The sequence below is a fragment of the Aptenodytes forsteri genome, unplaced genomic scaffold (genome assembly GCF_000699145.1).
Source record: "Aptenodytes forsteri isolate BGI_AS27 unplaced genomic scaffold, ASM69914v1 Scaffold71, whole genome shotgun sequence".
In the NCBI taxonomy this organism is placed as follows: domain Eukaryota; kingdom Metazoa; phylum Chordata; class Aves; order Sphenisciformes; family Spheniscidae; genus Aptenodytes; species Aptenodytes forsteri.
The window spans coordinates 1,416,585-1,438,598 of record NW_008795923.1 but is presented as its reverse complement, the minus strand read 5'-3'; the positions used below and the strand labels follow the sequence as shown (position 1 = coordinate 1,438,598).

Genomic DNA, 22,014 nt, shown 5'->3' with positions numbered 1-22,014 from the left:
TCCTGTCTCTATTATATGAAAGGGCTAGCACATACTTCTACCCTGGATATAACAAAGATATGAAAAAAATACTGTGCTTTAAGGCTTTATCTACAGTTGCACTGTTTTAAATGAGAGCAGCAGTAAAATTTGTATTGGCAAATCAGGAAGAAAAATCTTAGTAATAACCATGAGCAAAAGAGGAAATGATAACTAGACAAATAATTGCTGTAACTTGCACTTTGACTGTTCTGTTATACCTGTGTTTTCAATTTTCAGAGCCTAAATAGTTTTGGTTTGGGAGATGTACATCGAACAATTACGTCTCAGAGACTGATTAGATTGATTAGATTTTCTTTTGGCCCTACAATTTTATATAAGATGTATCCTGAAATGCATAAAGAAAATTGTTACTGAGGTCTGTGTCTTCCACAAGTACATCGTAATGAGCTAACAAGCAGCCTGGCAAGGATATAAATCTTCTATTTGAACTCATCTCATACTTTTTAAAAAAAAAAATCAAAGTCAGTTTTCTGCCTTTTTGTACAGGTATGTGGGCTCATATTTGAGAGTTGTTAAGCACATTATCTTTTAGTACTTGTGGAGCATTTTTATTTCCAGCTGGGAGAAATGGTAGGCTATGCACCCACGTTAAAAGGATGAGCACTCATTGTCTGGAAGGTATTTGCATGCAGAGGGTGCAGCCACAGGATTAAGAATGCTAAAATATTTTCATACCTGAGAACCCTGATTTTAACACAGTTTTCAAGAATTACTTGAAGTCCAAAAAATAATTACATTAGAGATCAAACCATCTTCAGGAAAAGTTCTCACATCATTGGGCAGAAAGAGCTAAGCTGTTTTTGCTTCTAATACATACAAGCGGAAGTGAACGTTAAAGAAAATAAACGTTTTCAGCAGCTCTGGGTTTTGGCATTTACAGTTATGGCATGAAGACAAGTGATAGCTTAAAAACAACATTAAAACAAAGCCGTGAAGTTTGTCCGGAGTTGTAATAAATAGGGAAGAGTGGAAGAATGTAATTGCATCACACATCCTATCAGATGATAGTCAGGCCTAGAAAAAAGTATGAGTAGCAAGAATATAAAAATTTCTTATGAATTTTTTGGAACATTGGGCCTAGTGTACGTAAAGAATTTCTTCAAATAGAGTGAAGGAAATGTCTTTAGCGTGCCTTAAAAGGGAAACATAAAACGAGCACTAAAATTCACTAAAGATTTGTGAAAGAACTTTACCTCTTTCAGTCTTTGGTTTGAGTCCAATTATGTCCTGTAATGCAGCCATTCACAAAATAGCGGATCTTGAAATTACTCTATGCTGGCAGCTGTCTTGCTGTCACCCACTGCTGTTTTGATGTTGTTTTGCTGCTGTTACTATATTAATTAGAAGAGATCCTTATGCCATTTAGAAGCTAGATTCTGTATTTTTAGATTCTACATGCAACTGTTAATGGTTTTGGACATTGCTAAAGTTATGTTGTATTTATGCTGCGATATAAATAGAAAGTTACAAAATCTACTTTTTTTTTTGAAACACAGCCAAATTCTTTCCTGTCACAGTATTGCTAAAATAAACTGATTTCTTTGCTGATTTTTTTAGCATATAAAGAATAAAAGCAGTATTTAGCTATATCAAAGTGCAGTGGCAAAAATTGCATTTAAAAGTGACTCAAGGTACCATATTAATTTCTAGCTCTGTTGCCTTAAATCAGACATTATATTGTGCTTTCCCTTTGATCTACTTGAACCCTTTCCAGATAATTTCATTGCACTGTTTTCAAACTGAAGCAAGTCCCACATTTTGAAGAATTAAGTCAGTTCTTCAGTAATTCAGGAGTGAGCAGTATAATATCTTCCTTCCCCAAATTTTTATACATTGAAATACACTGCTTGCAAGGAGGAGAATAAATGCTGGAATTGCTACCTTGATAAAATAGTTACAATAAACTGATTAGATTTTACTTTAGTATAATAAAAATAGGAAAAAATAGGAGAGAAAGCTTTGAAAGCTACATGTGAATGGGTCTTTTTCATTGTGTGTTCTGAGCCTAAATTCTCCAAATCTGACGATGCTATGTTTTTACACCATCTAAACATAAGTTGATATCCATGAAGAAAGACACTGTCCTCCACCTAAAAATACACTACTTGACAGGAGTTCTCTTCCTATATTATTTTTTGCAGTGATGATTCTGGATGAAAATAAGGAACTAGTGAAGGCGAAGACTTTAGGAAATATTGTGGTAAAGTAAGCAAACTAAGTATCTTACAGTTAAGAGAAGCTTCCTACATGGGTTGATTGTCTTTTGACTGAAGTTTATATATATGTATAACAATAATTGAAATAATGAGGGTTGAAAAGCATGGCTGTCTCTGGTATTGATACCAAACTGCCAGAACTGCCAAACTTGTCCATTAATGTTGAAAAATTGCAGATGAAATTGTGTGAGTGAATGAGTGTGGATTGCTGGTTTTTTTCTTCGACTACAGCAAAGTTTACCATTTTCTTAATTACCAGCCTGTTGGCACAGGATTAAGCTTTCCTGTTGGGATGTATGAGCAAGATACTGAATTGTTCTCTTCACTGTTTTATCTTTCAGTTTAGTGAAATAGTACAGCAGTGCAGATTGACATGCTTTGGTTTACTGGTGTGATGCTGCCTCCTCTTTCGCTATCTCCTAATCCCAACTGATGCACATTCCTAGAGGGACAATATGTGTTTTCTGATCTCTGTAAAAACAGCAAGATGTCTTTGAGTGTGCTTTGCATGAAATGCTGTTCAATTATGGTGGTACTTTGACAAAATACATACAGGAAAAGACTCCAGAAAAAAAAAAAAAGGAAAGAAAAAAACCCTGCTCTGCATCATGTAGGTGATTTTAGTACCATTTACCAGACTCCTGTCAGGTGAGTTCCATAAGCTCTAATATTCTTTTTGAAAGTACACCTTTCTTAGCGCCTTTTCGTAGATAAAGGAGCCTCTGTTTAGATAACACTGTGAACATCAGTTATGTTTCTTTTGTCTTACCTTCTGCCATCTCACTGTTGCCAGAACCTTTCCTTACTTCTGTAAAGCTCAATAGGCTACTGTTCCCCACAGCCCATGCCAGCTCTGTCAGGCTTTAAGGCAAATGGCGTTTTCCTCAGACAGATACCTACTTTGTGATTAACATGTTATCTGTAGCCGCCTCTTGTTTTCAGTCGTAGAAAATACCTCAGTTCTGAACACTTCCTGACTGCCAGCAAATACAAGTCCCAAAAGAAAGGCATTCATCCACTTCTGCAGTGGTAAAATTTAGAAGAACTGTGGTAACTCAGATTCTTCATTGCTTGCTTAGATCAATGGAAGGAAATACAAAGATCAGCATTAACCTTCAGTGAATTGAAATTTTTTCAAAAGCCAAAACATTGGGACAGATGTACTGATTCTGATGAGTTGTTAAAGAGAGAAGTTAGCCGAGGATTGAGGCAGTGGCCACGTGAGCTGGAGATGAGACACGTAAGAGCTACAGGCCCTGGAGCGTGCTGCAGAAAGGCAGCGCTAAAAATGCGGGCGGGCTGGCTGGCTGCATAGTGCTTGTTTGGGAGTCGGAGTTGCCGAGGTGTGGAGGTTTTTTGCTCAGCTGTACTACTGATCTAATGTAACTAGACCGCTGTGGAGATTAAGGTAGTATCACATGAAGTTACTGTACTGTGTGACACAGATGTGTGTTTTCAGGATGAAGTCTATACCCTGCCTAATTTTCAGCATCTTAGGCTAAGCCACCAGGACACACAGGCATGTGTTTAAGTGCACACACGATCTCCCCTGAATCAGCAGACTCATATTTAGACATAGTTTTCCTGTGACACATGTAAGATTGTGCATTCATTCCATTGCCGAGTATGAATAATTAAAATTGCTCCAGCCTTTAATAGACTGTGGTTTGCAGTATCGGTAACCCAGGTCAGAGTGGAGGGCTATCTTTCAAAGCTCTCATTTCTGTAGTGCCTGATGCCATAATGAAACGTAGGCATGCAATCAGTGGAGAGAGAGAAAGGTATTTTGTAAGAAAATTGATCCTAGCTGTTTTAGGCATTCAGCTAGGATGGAATAAATCGCCTTCTAGATGTGCTCATGTCTCTCCACTGACTGCAGGGGTGACACAACTAGCTTAGGGTAGGTGCTTAGCATTATCTACCAAAAGCGAAGTGAAATGAACTCCATCCTTAGCAACTCTGCCAAACAAGCTGAATTATATTTACTAACAGGTAATGTTGGTAGTCGTGTGCATACATTTCTGAGTCATTACTATCGTTATCTTTAAGTGCCTGTCAGGAGTGGATATTGCCATAGTAGAAGATCCTGTTTGGGGTTATTGTCAAACTCTTAAAGCCAGAATTTGTCTTCCCTAATGTGGCCCCACGTTTAGGCATTTATCTTAAGGGATTACAAATGTGTTTATATATTGATTTTTGTTGTTGTTTGTTTTATTTTGTTTTATCTTGCCCAGCATGACTTCTGCTGCAGTCAAATAAATTGATAGGGAAGAAGGGATTTCTGTTTCGGTTTGGGTTTTTTTGCATTGGATCACTCAAGAAAGAGTAATGGCATAGGGACACTATTATTTTATCATGTCCATATTTATTGTAATAGCCATTCTGAAATGGGGAGAGTAGAGGGCAAAGAAATTACATTGTATCATTAACATAGTTGATGTGAAACCAATTCTGAGGTAGGTTAGCTATCACCCCTCTTTCTCTTCCAGCCTTTTTCTGACTTAATCTTTTGAGGCAATAGGATCTCTTAAAATTCATTGTGCGGCTTAACCAAAAAAAACCCCAAGAAAACAAGGCAAAGGTATTGATAGGCTTTAGGAGGCCAATTGTTGATTTTTTAACACTTCCAACATTTGAATCTTTGGACTGTCAACAGAAGTTGGCTTTAGGATATTATGGTTCGCAGCGTCTTAACACTTTGTTCCAGGTTTCATTCTGGTAAGTGACAATTTGCTGCAGTGTTTAGTTGTTTTTTTGGTCATAAAAATCTGTAGCCGTTAGGTTAAGGCATCACATTTTCTATCTTCTGCTTCATTCAGCTAAGCAGTTCTTAAGGTGCAAAATTGTCATTTTTTGATTATGGCTAGTTTTCATAAAGCCCACCTGCAAAGAAGCCTTTCATCTCTTCAGCAGGCTTCTACACGTACAGACCCCTTAAAAACAGGGGGGATGATCCTTGTTACTAGCAGTGTTTGTTTGTCACCCCAGGGGCTTGTCCGCATGCAGCTAGAAGAAAACGGGGGAGTCAGGATAGTTTTGACTATTACTCTGTCATACCCTCAGCAGCAAAATATGGTGTACCGTTTTAGAAAAAAACACAGGTGTTTGCTTTATCTGCAGCAAACGTGAGTTGAGAAATATTCTTCACTATTTCTCAGAGAGGAGAATGGCCACACACTGCTTACAATACCAGCTGTGCAAAAGTGGTATGCTGCTGCTCTTGGTTATTTTTATCCCAGTCTAAGTCCCAGTAAACACTGTTGGGGGCTGCTTGAAGCCTTCAGTGCTCATAAGCATAGTATTTAAAATATCTATTCTTACAACAGAGTTTTAAACTTTAATTGTATCCCGCAGGAGTCAAATACTTTAGAAAGGTAATTCTTACACCTAATTACTCCAACTTTCTGCCCCAAGCTGCTCTTGGTTATTTTTATCCCAGTCTAAGTCCCAGTAAACACTGTTGGGGGCTGCTTGAAGCCTTCAGTGCTCATAAGCATAGTATTTAAAATATCTATTCTTACAACAGAGTTTTAAACTTTAATTGTATCCCGCAGGAGTCAAATACTTTAGAAAGGTAATTCTTACACCTAATTACTCCAACTTTCTGCCCCAAGTACCTTCTTTTCTTTATTCATCCGCCAACTGATACCTGTTTTCTTTTCAAATAACCGTCATCTATGCCCTTTGCATAGATTTTTGCTGACAAGTACTCTGATACAGGCTAGTTTACCTGGACAATGCAATAATCTTTTTGACTTCCCAAGTCTTTCAGGATAAAGTAATCAAATGCAGTGTCACAACGTTTATGATGAAAGGGCAAGGGAAAATGAAGACAACTGCAGCTCTGAGGGTGGGCTTGTATGAATTGTTTCTACATTTACATTTTTTTGAGCTAGAATCTTTGGACATGGAAGATAATTAACTGAGGATTTATTCTGAAGTAAAAATGGTAGCAGCAATGACCTCCACTTCCATTAGCAAGACCAGTCTGATTTAGTGACGCACTTCTGCTTGCATTGTTCTGACTTGCCTGGAATTAATACACACTTGAAAATGTGTGTGTGTGTGTATGTAATCATTATTAGCCATGAAAATTTTCAAAGGTGTCTGTTACCATAAGGAACATTAGGAAGGAGAAATCCCACTTAAATTCCAGTGCAGTGGGAAACTAAGTTTTGCTCTTGTACATTATAAAGATCACAAACCCATTATGTTTATTTTATGAAGCAGTTGTCAGCAATGTCTCATTAACTAGTGTTATTCTTTATGTTCATCCCCAACAGCAAGAGGGCTACATTTGCCTTATACTCATTCTATCCAGAGAGTGATGCCTGCCAGTAAATTTCCCACTAGATCCTAGTAACACTTCCTCTAGTGTTTGTATAGTTAATTTTGTGCCATAATAATGGAGGTTTACAGGATAAGTATTTACAAATTCATTTTACCAATCTCTACTGCACAGAATCACATAAATATTTCTGTTCCATATTCAGAAAGAAGTGAGACAATGTAGTTATATGATACAGTGATTCTGAAATTCTTTGGTTGCGTTGGTTAAATTGCATTTAAGAATAGTGACTGTGTGAGAGGCTTTGGAGACCATTAATGTTGTGGGTTGTTTTTTTTTTTCTCATGAGTTTGGGATTAGTGGAGGAAGAGGAAGGAAAATTATAATGTTCTGTCAATAGTTAAAATGATTCAAATGATGACCCATCCCATTACATAGAGTAAAATCATGAAAAACTTTATGTACAGTGCTGTAAGAGTGTAAAGTATTGAAAAATAATATTTATTCACAAAGTTTTATAAAGAAAGAGTCATGATAAATTTACAGCTTTTTATAATTTTAGATTTTAGGTTCGTGGAATAGAAATGTGACAGGACTTTTGAAGCAAATACCATAAAGTTAATATCCTTTAGTGGAAGAGATGTTGTTTAGAAGTAAGCAACCCATTCACAGCTTCACTATTTGTGGTACTGTGTTCAATATTTATACAGTATTTAGAGAGCAAATAGATGTTCAATGAAAAGCTTACTCATTTAATATTTCTTATAATGCATTAAAGAAAAAAAATCAGGATCTATGTGGAAGTCTGAAGCAACCTGGAGCCAGGAATGTAATCATTAAGATGCACAATAGAAATGCTAACCAAAAGACCTTAAAGGGAAGAAAAGGGAAAGAAAAAGATGTAATCTTTCGCAGCACACTGTAGTACCTCGGTATCCCATTAAAGAAAATAAAGAAAAATCTTGTAAGACTTGATGGGTCAACATATGGGCATTCCAACTTGGGATATGCACATGAGAAAGGTCACAGCTCTCGTTTGCACTCTTCCCCCTTCCCAGGAAGAAAAGGAGGCTGGGAGGTGACGGCAGTGGTTTTAGATAGTGAAAGCAAGGAGAGACTCCATCTGAAGCCAAGAGAGGGGTATATGGCCTTAGTTCAGAAGAAAGATAGTTAGATAGAAGCTGCCTGAGATGCCAAAATAGCCGCTGAAGATCTTAATGTTACGTAGTGTCTCAGTAACGAATGTTGTCAAGTTTTCTCTTTTTGTAAGTGTGTGATGCTGTTGCTGTTCTGTGCTTTTAAAAGATTATATAATTTTATCATTAAATTTGATCCAATGATAAAAAACAATACTCAATATTCTGAAATTTCCTTCTATGAATGTCATAATCCCCAAAATTCAAGTACTTAGACACTCTAAGAAACATCTCTCTCTCTCATATGTGATTGTTCTAGAGTGTCTGAAGGGCATTAAGCTATATCTCCATTGCTTGAGTTGTTTTTATTTTTTGTCATTTTAATGATGTGCTTTGCCATTTTGGAAGTGGTGTTTAATGTTTTCCTATTAATTTTTAAAATATAAAATAAACAAATAAAAAAATTACATAAGGTAGCAGAAAATTAAATGCAACCCAACAGAGGACATGTTGCAGACCCGTCTGAGTGGCTGCCCTCAAGGAAGATTGCTGGAGGGCGAAAAGTTTTGCTTGTAGAACCGTGTAAAGGAAGTGTGTCATCCTGCATAGACCACTCACAATACGTTCTTGTAAGTAAAGGTCGTACACCTTTATGTAGGAACAGTGAAAATTTGCTAGATTTATAAGATGAATGACTGTACCCTAGAAAGCAGTGACTTTCAAAGGAGCTTTTTATGTTACAGTGGATAAACCTCTGAGTGCACATCATCTTTGAATGAAATGTAGCTGCTAGTGTAACTAAGCAGGCAATATGATCCCTTGTTATTCAGTAGGGAAACTGAAAAGGAGCTATTGTTATTATCTGTGGATATGATGTTAGTAAAACCATAAATGCATTATGTTCAGTTCTTATGTCCATATTTCAAAAGGCTATTGAGAAACTGGCTGGGTTTTGGAGAAGATATGAATGAGAGTGGCTTGAGTGCTGGAAAGCTTGGCTTAAAGAAACTTACAGTTTAACTTGTGGTCTGTAGTTTATCCAAGACCGGTTAAGTGATGACTTTATCAAGGTCAGGAAATACTCACAGGACAAAGACATCTCTGAGAGACTGCTGTTTAATCTAGCATAAAGAGATTGGAAGCTGCAGCCAGATATATTCAGATGAGAAGTAAACCACATAATTTTAACAGTGAAAGTATTAAACCATCGGAACAAATTCTTGGGAATATAGTGTTTTCCTTTGACACCTCTAGGTCAAACCTGGATATCTATCTTAAAGATACACTGTCATTTAACCAGAAGTTATGGGCTCGAGACAGGATTTAGTAGGTGACATCCTTTAAGCTGTGTTATATGGGAGGTCAGATTAGATGATCATGATGAATCTGTGCAAAAGATTTCTCTCCCTGCCAGCCTCCCACATGTTTTTTTATCAGCTTTGTCTTTTCCCTTTACAAGTGAAACAATGAGTAGGACTTTCAGTGTGGGAGCAGTTTGGCCAAAGATGAGTTTTCTAACAGATTTCTGGCTGAGTACATGTGAGTAGCATTTGAACTTTCTTTACTTTTAACCTTTTCCAAGCACTTTCACTAGTTTTTGATGCTTTCTCTCTTCCCCACTAAACTACAGGTTTTTTCCTGCAAAATCCACACTGAAACCAACTACTTTTGTGACCTCTTTCAGCTAATTAAAGGAATATTTCATGCAGACTGGTGAATGTTCGAGATGCTCTCTCTTCTCTTGCCCCTTCTCCACTCTTTTTCCAGTGCTGCTGTTTCTCATGTCTGAAAAAGCTTCTAGATTCCAGATGGCTTTCGAACTTGAAATCAAAAATTGTAAGTGATGTTTATGCACAGCACTACATAAATGCTGAGTAATAATATAGCTGCCAGTTAAGATGATTTAGCTCCATTCACAAGCCCAAACTCATTTAACAATGGCTTATACTTGCTTTGACTGGCTGTAACGAACAGCCTGTGAGTACCATTGTCTACCATAAAATAAAAGGATGTCTTTTCTGAAACTCAGCAAGGTAGCATCTCTAATAGTTTGACTTTCATTTGTACTTTCAGAAATCTGCTTTTCTCTGTAAATTATCTTTTGAGTGCTGTGTCTATAATTGCTTTGTTCCATCAACAAGGAATCTTACATCATTTTGATGAGTGGCATCCTGAAAGGATGTGACACATGGAGTCAGATTTTCTTGGGCTAAGCTAAAGGTGGGCTGTTCTGTGTAAGGTCAGCCACCGTTGTATGAAAAATAAATGAACTGTAAAACAATGCTTAAAAAACAGATAATGATTGTTGTTTAAAATTCTCTAGCAGAAAACAGTTACTATGAGAGCACTTCAGAGTTTTTCTGAGATGCTGCCAGGCTTACCTAATCTGTCTTAGTTTCTCCACTTTATAATGAAATTACCTTCTTATCTTTGTAAAATGTGGATCTTTGTAAAATGAGCCCATATAAACCCATCATTAATTTACACAGTTCACCTAGTTTTTCTGATGCTGTTCTAAATGTTTTCAACCTTGAAATGAGAAATGGGCCTGGATCTGTATTCCTGTAGTTCTGCAATTGTCACTTAATTTCACTGGAGGAAATGGAGAATAGCATCATTTGTACTGCTGTTGCTGTACTTGTGAAAAATTGGCATGAGTGAGATCAAAATTCAGACCTATACATCTTTTTTGAAGTTTGAAATCCAAAGGTAAAATTTTCTCAAGTTCAGGTGCTTTGACTCAGCTCAGTGTAAGTTTTTGGCTTGAACCTCGACTTGGGTTTGAAACTGTGCCTATTCTTTGCTAGTTAAATGGAATGAGTTGACTGTAGTTAGCCTGATCCAATATAGCTGGTAACACATTCATATTTTAGAAAAGGTTGGCAAGCTTGTCTTGAATTTGTATTTGTTGAAGCTCGTGACTGTCCTCTCCAGAAGGAAGAAGCAATGATGAGATAGAAGATGCTGCCAGAGTTATGACCATATGAAAAATCCAAGCAAGAATAGTGTAAGGGAGGGCTTATCTTTAAACTGATAGCAGATGCAAAGGCTCAAAACTGGCTGGCTTGTGGCTTGGTATGCAGGATGAGAGAGAGAGAAGTTAACAGACAGCTGGAGAAATGCAGTAAATACCTCCCAAAGGGAAACCAAGCAAAGCAACTTCTTTGTATATTGTGGATATGATGATGAAGGAACCTACCTCCTTCGGTCTTGGTCTTCTGTGCTCCTGTTGCTTGTGAAAGGAAAGCAGGATCATGTCTGGGGCAATCATGCTTACTTATGCATAGCTGGCATTTTTTGGTCAATATATCCTCTTAATAGAAATAACCCCAAAAGGCCTTGAGTATCAACTCAATGTTTGGACAAAGAGGCAACAGTTTTTAAATATAGAACTTTTGTAGGTGTGTGTTATGTTTCCTAGGGAGAATAGACCCAAACCCAATATCTAAAAGTGTTCCTTTTTTATGGAGGGGTTGAGGAAAGGAAGAGATGTTGGCTTTCAGGTTGCTGTTATTTTCTGACTGCCTGATTTTCTCTCTTCTGACTCCTTTTACATAATTATGATCCAGTTCTGCTCCCTTTGGAATTCATGGCAGCATTCCCACTGACAGCAGTGGGATGGAGGTATTTTTGGCTCTGGGCATTTTAATCCTGATGCCCTGGCAAAATTCCAATACATGTAATTATGTTCTGGCAAGCTGAATTCTACCTTTATTAATTTTATTAATTATTTGTGTTTGCATAGCACCTAGAAATTCTAGTCAGTCATGACGCTAAGAACTTTACTATCACGCAACAATTGTATGTGCCCATAGCACTGGAATTATTTTGCCTGAAAGATGGACACATGGAAGATGGCATTCAGTTTTTGCTTAGTAGATAGAATGGAGTCTAACTGCAAGTAATCTTTTACAGAAAGCCATGGAGGCATATTTTCAGATTGTGTCTGTATTGTGCTATGATTTGCACTATAGAGATACCTGCACTAGCCAGTAGTTTAGCAGTGAGGTTTCCGTAGAGTCACGAAATATGCACTGTGGATGTACTTATCATTGCAATTTGCTTTTAAAAAAAACAACCACAAGAAAAACAAAGGGAAAAAAAAAGCCCCAAAACCCCCACATGTTGGGAACAGGGATTATATGTTTGGTTGTATGTTGCATACTTCTGTGTTTGGATTTCTAAACAATTACAGGTACAGAAAGAAAAATGTTTTTCTGATTTCAGCAATAAAATTGGTTCTTCTATTTAATGACTAACTGCAAAGTACTGAACAGAGCTGCGGAGAAATTATTAAGGACTTTGTCAATATGAATTTTCCTTTTGCATCACAAGGATGTTTCAAACTGTTAAATAAATTTAATGTGCAAAATTTGCAATGACTGAGGCTGTTATGAATTGCTATGCTATTAGCAACCAGGCAACAATCATAGTAACTACCATTCTCTAGTGGTTTTTCTTGAATCTAATCGAGAGATTTTTCTTTGAAACTCATACAAACACAAACACCGGGATCAATATATTGTTTTTCTAATTTATTTTTTAAAAGCAAATATTCTATAGGTCATGTCTGTGTGTCACAAGGATGCTTACTAAGCTTGAAAGGCTTAAAATAGGCCAGTGAATTCCCTCCAGATGGGCAGAAGCCAACCCACCCTCCTGAAGCCTGGATGACTCCCTGGGAAGTGTCTTGGCATTTCTGGCCTTACCTTAACCATACTTGCAGGGAATGTGATTTGTACGATATGTTGAGCCAGAACACTCAGAGAAAGTAGTAATATTTATATTTGTATATTCTATTATGCTAATTGAGCTGAATTAAGCTGAAAAAACCTAGGATTGTAAAAAATCATGGATTTGAATCATTACTAGATGATATGGCCTTTTCAATGTAGCTTGTACTTTTTATACCATCTTTAGGTTAAAAAAAAAATTATTCATTTTGTAAATGTCATGTTAGAAATGTGCACATCACTGAGCTGGTAGCACCTGTTCCTGTGACCTGAACATCACAGGAGACTTGTAATGTTATCAGTGTTGCTATGCTACAGAGGGGCGTTTCACTGCTAGAGATGTTGCTTTTTGGTGTCATAGGGGCACTGTCGGAGTAGAAAATAAAATACCCCTGGCTAAAAATTTGCTGGTTAGGAATGCAGGCATATGCTAGTAAAACCTGTATGAGGCATTTATGATTTTTGTCTGTATAAATATGCTTGCTTGCATGTTCTTTCTCTGTTACTAGAGTTAAGCTTCATAAAACTTGTGTTGATATGTCTAAATATGTATCTCTTAGGCAGTTCAAGTAAGCTGTGTTTAACCCTATCGGAGCTTTGAAGGAAAAAACAACCACTTCTTTGTTAGCTGAGACTTCTGTAGCTTCTCTTCTTCTGGCAGACATGTATGTGAAATATCCCATATTTTGTCATGCCCGTATCCTTGCCTGAAGAATGGGTGTGTAGTATGCATTGAAATCTCAACTAATAAAGCAATCCAAAATTTTGCAGCTTCACTTCTTAAAAAAATAAAATTATGTCCAGTTATTTTAGAAAGCTCTAAAAGTGACTTTTATCAATATACTTTCAAAGAACTCCCCCAATAATTCCAATAATATTATGCACAGTTTAAATAAAACAGAAAAGCATTTTTATTCAGATTCTCATGACTGAAGTCATTTGAGTTACATCTTTTTACAGAAACTGAAGACCCGTGCATTTGACAATTCAATTCATATGTCTATACCTGTGTGAGTGTGTTTGTGTGTTAGAGAAAGGGATACCTGTAACAGTGAAGTTGTCTGTATCATAGCATATATGCACACATTTCTGACAGATACTTCATCCTTGGAAATGTTGAAAGCTGAATGCTGATAACATATTTATAGTACAGTATATAGTGTTTACTAGACTATAATAATAGTCTAGTAAATAAAATAAATAGACTATTTATTAGTCTATTTACTAGATAGTAAATTTAGTAAATATTAGTCTACTTACTAAATATAATGATTGTTATTTTACTGAATGTCAGAGATGCATTCAGATGTTATATAAAATGTATGGTCTGGATCCAGTTCATAGCTATATGCATGTGATCACAGCATATATATGGTCTTTTTGATCTGTTATCAGCATATTATTAAACAGAACTGGTTTCTGATTGTATAGCCAGTGATTATTTATCTGAATATAAAGTATGAATGGAAAGCATGAGTTGTACTCATTGTATCTGTGTTTCTAACTACTTCACTCTGCTCTTTTTAATTTGAGGTTGCCTTTGCCTCCTGGAGCATTCTCAGGCCTTTGGGAAAATCAGGAAACATTCCAGAAGTTATTTTTCCAAAAATTTCCAGTAAGAATTACAAAATTAATTGTATAAACTTTTGGTAATCCTGCAGAACTTAACGGTAGTAGATTTAAACTGGATAACATACAAAATTATCATAGCTCATTTTAATGGGAGATTTTTGATATATGTGTTACAGAATTAAAAACAATTCAAGGTAAAACTTTCTTCATACATACTTTAAGCTTTTGGGCACACTGGTTCTTTTTAAGATCTGAAACAGAAGAAGTAAACCTCAAGCTTCTGAACATAAAAGTTGGTTTATGTCATTTGATCTAATAAAAGATAGAAGCCTTGCAACCTTAGACTAGCATAGCTTCAAATGTACTACTGCTGTTGACATGCAGTCATTCTAACTTAGCATCAGTCCAAAATATACACTTGCCCACTGTGCATGTAAATACATTGGAGGCTCCTTAATAATAATAATACTGAATTAGGTATGTTTCCTTGTCAGATGAACTATCCAAGGACTGGCTTCCTCCTTTCCTTACAGAAATTGATAGATTGGTCCTATGTGAATGTCCAAAATGGAAGGTTTGGTTCAATAAAAGTGAATGAGTGAATTGATCAGGCAAATTATTTTTTGTGTGCACTTGTATCATGAAGATGATGATGTATGTTTGGATCCAGCAAACGGGAATATCTTTAGGGGCAATTTGATAACTGTCATTGTATTGTAACAATTCCATTCTCCTTGTGTAGATTCAGGCAACATCCTTCTCCAAGCTGTCAGGGGTCAAAGAAAGCAGAGTGGGAAAAAATCCAGGTTTATGTATTGTCTTCTGTTCTGTCTTAACAAAGACTACAAAACCTTTTTTGGAAAGGGAGCTGCACGGTATATTATGACATAAGAATGGTGAAAAATATTAGATAATTAAATTTCTCAGGCACCAAAACGTATTTCATTTGAAACAATCAGTTTTGGTTGTTGGTTGGATGTTCCTAGTACTATTTCTGAGTTTATTTTTGGTTGTGTTGTGTCTAGGGATATTATGATACTATGGATGCAGGTTATATGGATGAAGATGGCTACTTATATGTCCTGTCTCGAGCTGATGATGTGATCAATGTTGCCGGACACAGAATTTCAGCAGGCGCGATTGAAGAGGTGAGCATTGCCTGACAGTAAAAGAGAAGACTGAAAGATGAATAAAGAAAGCTGAGACTGAAAATCTTACAAAACCTCTCATTTTCTTTCTGCTTTTTTTGATTGCATTTGCGTTGGTACTTTTAACAAAAACATTGTTTCAGGTCCTTCCTATTAAGGTGTTTTCCATGACCATAATAAACTTATTCAACAATAAGCAGTTTGTACCATGGGATTGATAAAACAGGCGTGATTTGACATTTGAAGGTGGAGTTAAGGGGCACTATGGAAGCATGGGAAGCATTCCTGTAAGCTCTGGTAACATATTTGTTTGGGAATACATTCAGTGCTTTTTCTTGATTTGAAGAGTTTCCTTCACAGCTTTTTGAGAGCTGTTTTGTCTCTTATTGTATGAGCAGTGCTAAATGAACAATGAAAATTTCTGTAAAAAACCCTGCTGTTAAATTGAAAGTCATTAATGTAATACCCATGCAACTCAAAAAGTTGAAAATAGTGCAGTTCATAATAGTATCTGAATTTCGTATCACTGTTCACTGACCTCTCTGGAACTGCTGTGATTGACTGCCAGTTACAAATTTCCCTGATGACATATCAATTGCTTATTCAGGGAGTATAGGAAAAGGTGTGCTGGGCATGTACAAGGGAAAAATGCACTTTTAAGAACTCTGAATTTAACTGTTCACTGAATCACAAACTAATCTGTTAGTCATTTTTTGCTTTATAATGTCTATTAGTCTAGTGACTATTTTTTTAAGGGCTAGAAAACTTAGAATAGAAGAAATTCTGATTACACAGAAGTGAACAAATTCAAATAAACATAGGCAATCCTTTGAGGATCGGTCAGCCAGGGAGCTGAACCAGTCCCTGCCCTGACTTGGGTCTATGAAGCCATAAAGGTGGCTTTCAGTCCGCTTAAACCTCTTTCCCTTTGAAGTCAGTTTTTTGTGTTGCTCTACTAAAGCGCAGCAGGGAATCTCATCCCCACCCCTTACTGCTTTACGGCTCAAGGGCTGAGCTGGGCACTGTTTCTTCGCTTCAGGCTGAATCTGAAGCTAGTATAACAAATGATGAATTGAATCACCTCCTTAGCTGTATTACCTTTGTATCCATCGTCCTGAGCTCAGTGTCTCTGTTTTTCTCCCTGCTCGTTAGGTCTTTCCCCTAGAAACAAAATACGTTTCATCACTAGGAAATTCTAAAAGCTTTTCTATTCACTTTTTGAACAAAGCTAAAAAACAAAAGTGTTGTTAATGCATGCACAGCAAATTGCTAGTTAAATGGGAAAGCATTAACAAGACCACAATTAGCTCTTCAGTAAGATCAGTAAACACAGAATTAGAGGTTCATTGAATCGCCATCTAATTAAGGGACAGTCACCTTGTTGAGCAAGTATATTATCTGCATTTACATTATAGCTGCATGACAAGCTTAACAAGCTTTTCCTTAGTGCTTTGACTAAGAATTTCAGCTCCATTATGTTCCAAACAATTAGTTTCTTTGTCTAAGGTATCTATTAGTATCATTGGGGCTCCATCTTCACTACAGTGCAGTAGGTGTTACTGTTTACTTTGCCAGTCAGTGAATGTTAGCCATTATGGTAACCTCAGCTTGTGCTGATCCATCCATCTCTTTTGTCTGTACATCTATGGTGTCCCTGCCTGCCTTGACTCTTTCTGAAAAAGCCCAAATCAAATCTTGCCTATCTGAGGCAACAGACTTGAAATCGAGGAATTTAGTATGATCTAAATCCTCTTCCTGATGGTGGGGTTTCTGTCTGCTGCCGCATTAGATGTCCATCCTTGTGCCCAGTGATCATTCCAGGAATGTCATTTCACTTTCTTGAGATTTTTCTTACTTTTAAACAATTCTAAAATGTCTAGTGCTGATTCTATTCTTCTTTTCAGCTGTTTTACAAAGTTCGATAATTTTAAAGTTAGTATTGACACTTTCAATCATTTGAAATTAGCTGTCCCAAAGTCAAAGGTATGTTGATAGGATTTTGGATAGATTAGTGAGGAAAAATATTACAGTGACTGCAATATTCCAGCTTAACGTAAGACTTTTAAGAACAAGTGACAGACTGGACTGATATAAAGAAGCTACTACAAAACAAGCTGGCAACGCATAAATCTCCACCATAGGGGTCCTGTTGATGCCTGATAGGTAATTGTGGTATTGATGGTAATGTCAGGTTACTGCAGACCTTTTTCCTGTGTTTTTGTGGAAAGCACAGTTCCTCTGGTTGTAGACCTTACTAGTCTGCTTTTCCATAATTCATTGCATTTTCTTCTTTTTCTTTTGTTTTTTTCTATGGCAATCAAGTTGCTGTGGTCAGGATCGAGAGGTCAGAGCAGGAAAGAATGGGTATTTATAGCAGGAAATGGAATGCATTATTGAGGCTCTGGACTAGAAGTGGCTGAAGCTCATAGATGTATATATGTGATGCATTGAAATACCATGGAGATTTGGAGTTGCGTAAGATTCATTCCTGTATGATTTTTCAGTTTGGATACAATGACTTCTGGACAAAGTAGACTGCATCTGAATTCAAATGCACCTGTGTATATCTAGCTTCAGCATTTTTGCAGCAGGCTCTTTGGCCCTTCTAGTTCTGGGATGAGCCTAACCAGAACTAACTCCAGGCTGTTGCACTTGCTGTTCTAGATACGGCTTGTGCACATCCCATTTCATTACTGTGAAAAATCGACAGTTTCAAAGGGTGTGTGTAAACGGTCGTGCTTTTGTACTTTGATAGAGCATGCATCTAATATTAAGCTAAGTATTTCCCATTTGCTCTTTTGTAGAATGGGACATTTCTGGGATCATAGTTTGTGAAGTGAGTATAGCTTCTGTCAAACAAAGTATGCAAGAAACACTGTGCAGATTTATTTTGCTAAAAACTACTTGGTGTGTGTTGTAGTGACCGTGGCACAGACAGCCAGTTTCTCCTTCCTGGTTTGACTACAAATCTTAAGGATGGTGAAATCTGCATTTAGGATGGGTTATGGGAGACCCTTTGAATTGTTCCTTCCACCATCGGTTTCACATCCAGGTCGTACAAGAGCCTCCCTTTTGTTAATTGGAACAGCAGTGATTCAGCTTTTCCTTCCTTCAGTTTTTTTTCTCCTGTCTTCTCTGTACCTTTCCTGTCGTCTTCCTCATGCTCATGCCATTGTATGAGTAGCCAATGCAAATGTGGTATTCCTACTTTAAAAAAAAAAAAGCCTTTATTCTTAAAACTTCTTTTAGTTAGTCTTCCTTTCAGTCATCCCACTGCCTTTGATTTTGACAACACAGTATGTGAAGATCTGTTACTGGCAAACGTATAGTCCTTGTATGCACAAAGAAATTAATATGCATGGTCACATTATGTGACCTCTGTGTGGCCTTTGTGTAGGGTCACGTTAGGTCCTCTTTGTGGCTGAGTACAGAGGATATGTTGAAAACACTGTTGACAGCAAGATACCCCAAGGGATGCTGATAACTACATGAAAAGAGCCAGTTGCTTTGGAAGAGGATTCACAACTGCTGGTATCTTAAGTCCAACTTTGTCCCAGACTTAGTACACACTTCTCAGTATGTACTGAGACATCTTGGTGACTTCTTTCCAGGAAGTGAGAACCTCAGCTGGCTAATTGGAAAGAAAAGAGAATCTCTCACTTTTATCCCTAAAAGAGAGTTTGAGATATTAGTACTACTGTCCATCACTTGTATAATTGTGCAAACGTGTAGTAGGAAGGAGGGGACTCTAGTTTAATTCCCTTTTTTGTCTAAGGAGGATGAGACCTAATGTTTCCAAGAGAGTGAGCTGGCTGCAAGCTGAAGTTGGGCCTGTATTTGGCTTTGGTTGAAACTATGCCTTTGTGCAGCAAAGAATGAAAAGGATAGAAGGAGCCAGAGAGAATGAACCAATATGACTTTATAGCCCTGTAGTAGGAGTGCCTCTGTGGTTTTGGTCCTTACTCCATGCGCTTAACTCCATGTTATTCGTAATGTTAGACTAATGTTATTTATTCCAGCAAAGTTCTCACTAACAAAAACAAAGATGCGATACTCTCCCAAAGCTGTAAGGAGATCACCTTTGCTTTGTTCTATATTTGTACCTTGTGCTGCCATAGTTTTTATTTCTTATGTTTGTTTGAAAACTACACGTAAGTGTGTATGAAAGTATACACACATGTGCATCTGCAACATGTGTAATTGGAATCCTGAGGTGTACTGACTAAATACTTTTTGCTGTCAAAACGTAAGAAATAAGTCTATTTTTTATGCCCATGCCTATGGAATTTTTTCACTGAAATGTTCAGTTTTTATTAGTTCAGTTTAGTTTTGTTTTCTGTCCCGCAGTGTGTTCTCTTCCATCACGCTGTGGCAGACTGTGCTGTTGTGGGCCAGGAGGATCCTTTAAAAGGACATGTTCCATTTGCACTGTGTGTACTGAGAGAAGGTGAGATCTCGCTGCTACTGATGTTACTAAGACTTGCAAAAGTCCCAGAAAGTTTAAAGGATATGAACTTCTTCACTAGGTATAAAGACAGAAGAGGAGAAGATTCTGGAAGAGATTGTCGAGCGAGTTAGAACTAACATTGGTCCAGTAGCAGCTTTCCAGAAGGGAGTGTTTGTGAAACAGCTACCAAAAACACGCTCTGGCAAGATACCACGTTCAGCTCTTTCTGCGCTTGTCAGTGGAAAGCCATATAAGGTAAGTTGGAGATGTATGCTTTAATGAATTAGGCACACGTGCACATCCAAAGACACAACATCATGGTTTCGATTCTCTAGACCATTCTGCAACTGGTCCATGACATCAGGTAGTACATTATGTTTTATTTCTACTGTGTCTTACCCAAAGGATTTTCACGTTCCAGAGCTTTCCAGATGCTTTTTTCTTGATTGCTTTTGAAGGCTAGATTTAGAAGATTTTCTGAATGAAGTTCTGTCTTACTGTTGAATAACAGCAATCTGCTATCACGTGCTTCTGTATATTCTTCCTTTTCAGATAACACCGACCATTGAAGATGCTAGCATGTTTAAACACATTGAAGAAGTGCTAAGGAAAAATTAAATGGGGTAATAGGTTGATAACAAACATGTCAGTTACTGAAGTATACAAAGAGACTTTCTGTTAGAAAATACCACATTTTAAAAACTAGTGATGATTTGGGACTAAATTTTTTTACTTCAGAAATGTTACTGTGTTCTTTACCGTATTGTCACAGCCAATGAAGCGTATGGAAGTCTCTGGATGTTGTCATTATATGGTGGATATTAAGATTGCTAAGAATTGCAAATAGAATTCATACATTTATATAGCCTTAAAGTGAAGGAGTGACTGGATTATCTCATATGATGTCATGTAACCTTACATTTCAATCCATTATTCTATGGTGTGACCAGTAACTTGAGTTGCTAAAACAGCTCACAAAAGGTAAGTCATGAACTGAGGACAGCAATAAATAGGAATTCTAATATGAAAATTATTGCAGACGTAAATTGTCAACAAAAAAGTCCTTTCTAAATTATGAACCTTTATGTCTTTTAAATTTTTATAAGTTTTAAAATTTTTAAATTAGTTTTCTTGAGTCCATTGATCTTTTTTTCTAAGTCTTTCTGCTATAAATTAGATTCCTTTAATTTTTTTACTCAATAACTTTCTGAAGTGTCTTTTTTGTACAATGATAGATAATTTCTGGCTTTCAAATCTGTGAAAATCTTGATTTGTCCATGGTAATATTCAATAAAAAACATGTATTTTAAATAAAGGCAGGCATTTACCCTTTGCATTTTCTGGTAATTTTGTTGTTGTGGTTTGTATCACTTATGATGAGGATAACCAGAATGTGCTTTTGCTGACATAATTAGACGCTTCAGGCTCGCTGAGATATATATATAACCAAGAAATTTAGCAAATACAGATACTAGGCAGCCCATTCTTGACTTTATAGGCTGTTTCAGAATACTTACAGTGTTCTCAACAAACCAGGGGATGGAGGATATGATCTCTAAATGCATTACTTCTCAAGCTGCAGGGTTTTAACGGAACAATAAATGTAAAATTCCTCTTAAAAATATACGTTCACAGAGCAGTTTAAAAGCAGGGAAGTTACTCAAACTCAGCAGTGCTTTCCAGAGGAAGAAACAGTAAGCAATACACAAATTCAGATGATGTTGATATAAAAGAGAGATTCCGTACTTAGGCTAAGCTAAGGTAGAAGTTAAGTCTAGACATATTTTGCTATGGCCATGTGTCCTCAAGAGTCCAGAAATACTGTTATCTCCTATTTGGGTAGGAGTATGATGGATGATAGCACTGCTAAGTGATAAAATAAACCAGCAGATTGATGTAGGAGCTAAAAGGTGGTAGATAGGTGCTAATTAACATGAGCTGCACCCTGATGTTGCCTTGTGCCTGTGACCTTTTCGTAGAGTCAATGAGCTCTACCAGTGCCATAGGAAATAAAAAGTCCATGTGTTTTTTCACTAGAGACTGCATGCAGCTGAGCCGACCGTGTTGAACCAGGTCATAAAGTCATATAATAAAACAGCCTAGTTTCAATCTGTGCTGTACTTGTTTTCTGCCAAATAATTGCATAAGGTAGCTGCCCTGCTCAGCTATTTGATTTAGTTGAAAAATCACAATCTGAACAGGGAGTCAAAGCATTTAAAGTCTGAGTAAAGGCTAATGATGCTTTATGGTAGATATACTAACTATACAGGTTAGCGATTTATATGTGGGAGTAATTTTGCTCCTTAGAGATGTATGAGATTCAACAAGGCCAAGTGCCGGGTCCTGCACTTCGGCCACAACAACCCCATGCAGCGCTACAGGCTTGGGGAAGAGTGGCTGGAAAGCTGCCTGTTGGAAAAGGACCTGGGGGT

At 37.1% G+C, this 22,014-nt stretch overlaps 1 protein-coding gene across 1 annotated transcript in view; it reads left to right on the top strand.

Moving 5' to 3' along the window:
* The window catches only part of ACSS3 (acyl-CoA synthetase short-chain family member 3), an 81,491-nt gene extending 60,579 nt beyond the window's left edge, over positions 1-20,912 (top strand). The window contains exons 9-14 of the mRNA XM_019473564.1: positions 2,184-2,247; positions 13,949-14,030; positions 15,013-15,135; positions 19,483-19,582; positions 19,662-19,837; positions 20,135-20,912. Coding sequence (XP_019329109.1) covers positions 2,184-2,247; positions 13,949-14,030; positions 15,013-15,135; positions 19,483-19,582; positions 19,662-19,837; positions 20,135-20,200 — 611 coding nt within the window. The 3' untranslated portion in view covers positions 20,201-20,912. The remainder of the gene's footprint in view (positions 1-2,183; positions 2,248-13,948; positions 14,031-15,012; positions 15,136-19,482; positions 19,583-19,661; positions 19,838-20,134) is intronic.
* The last annotated feature ends 1,102 nt before the right edge of the window (positions 20,913-22,014 follow it).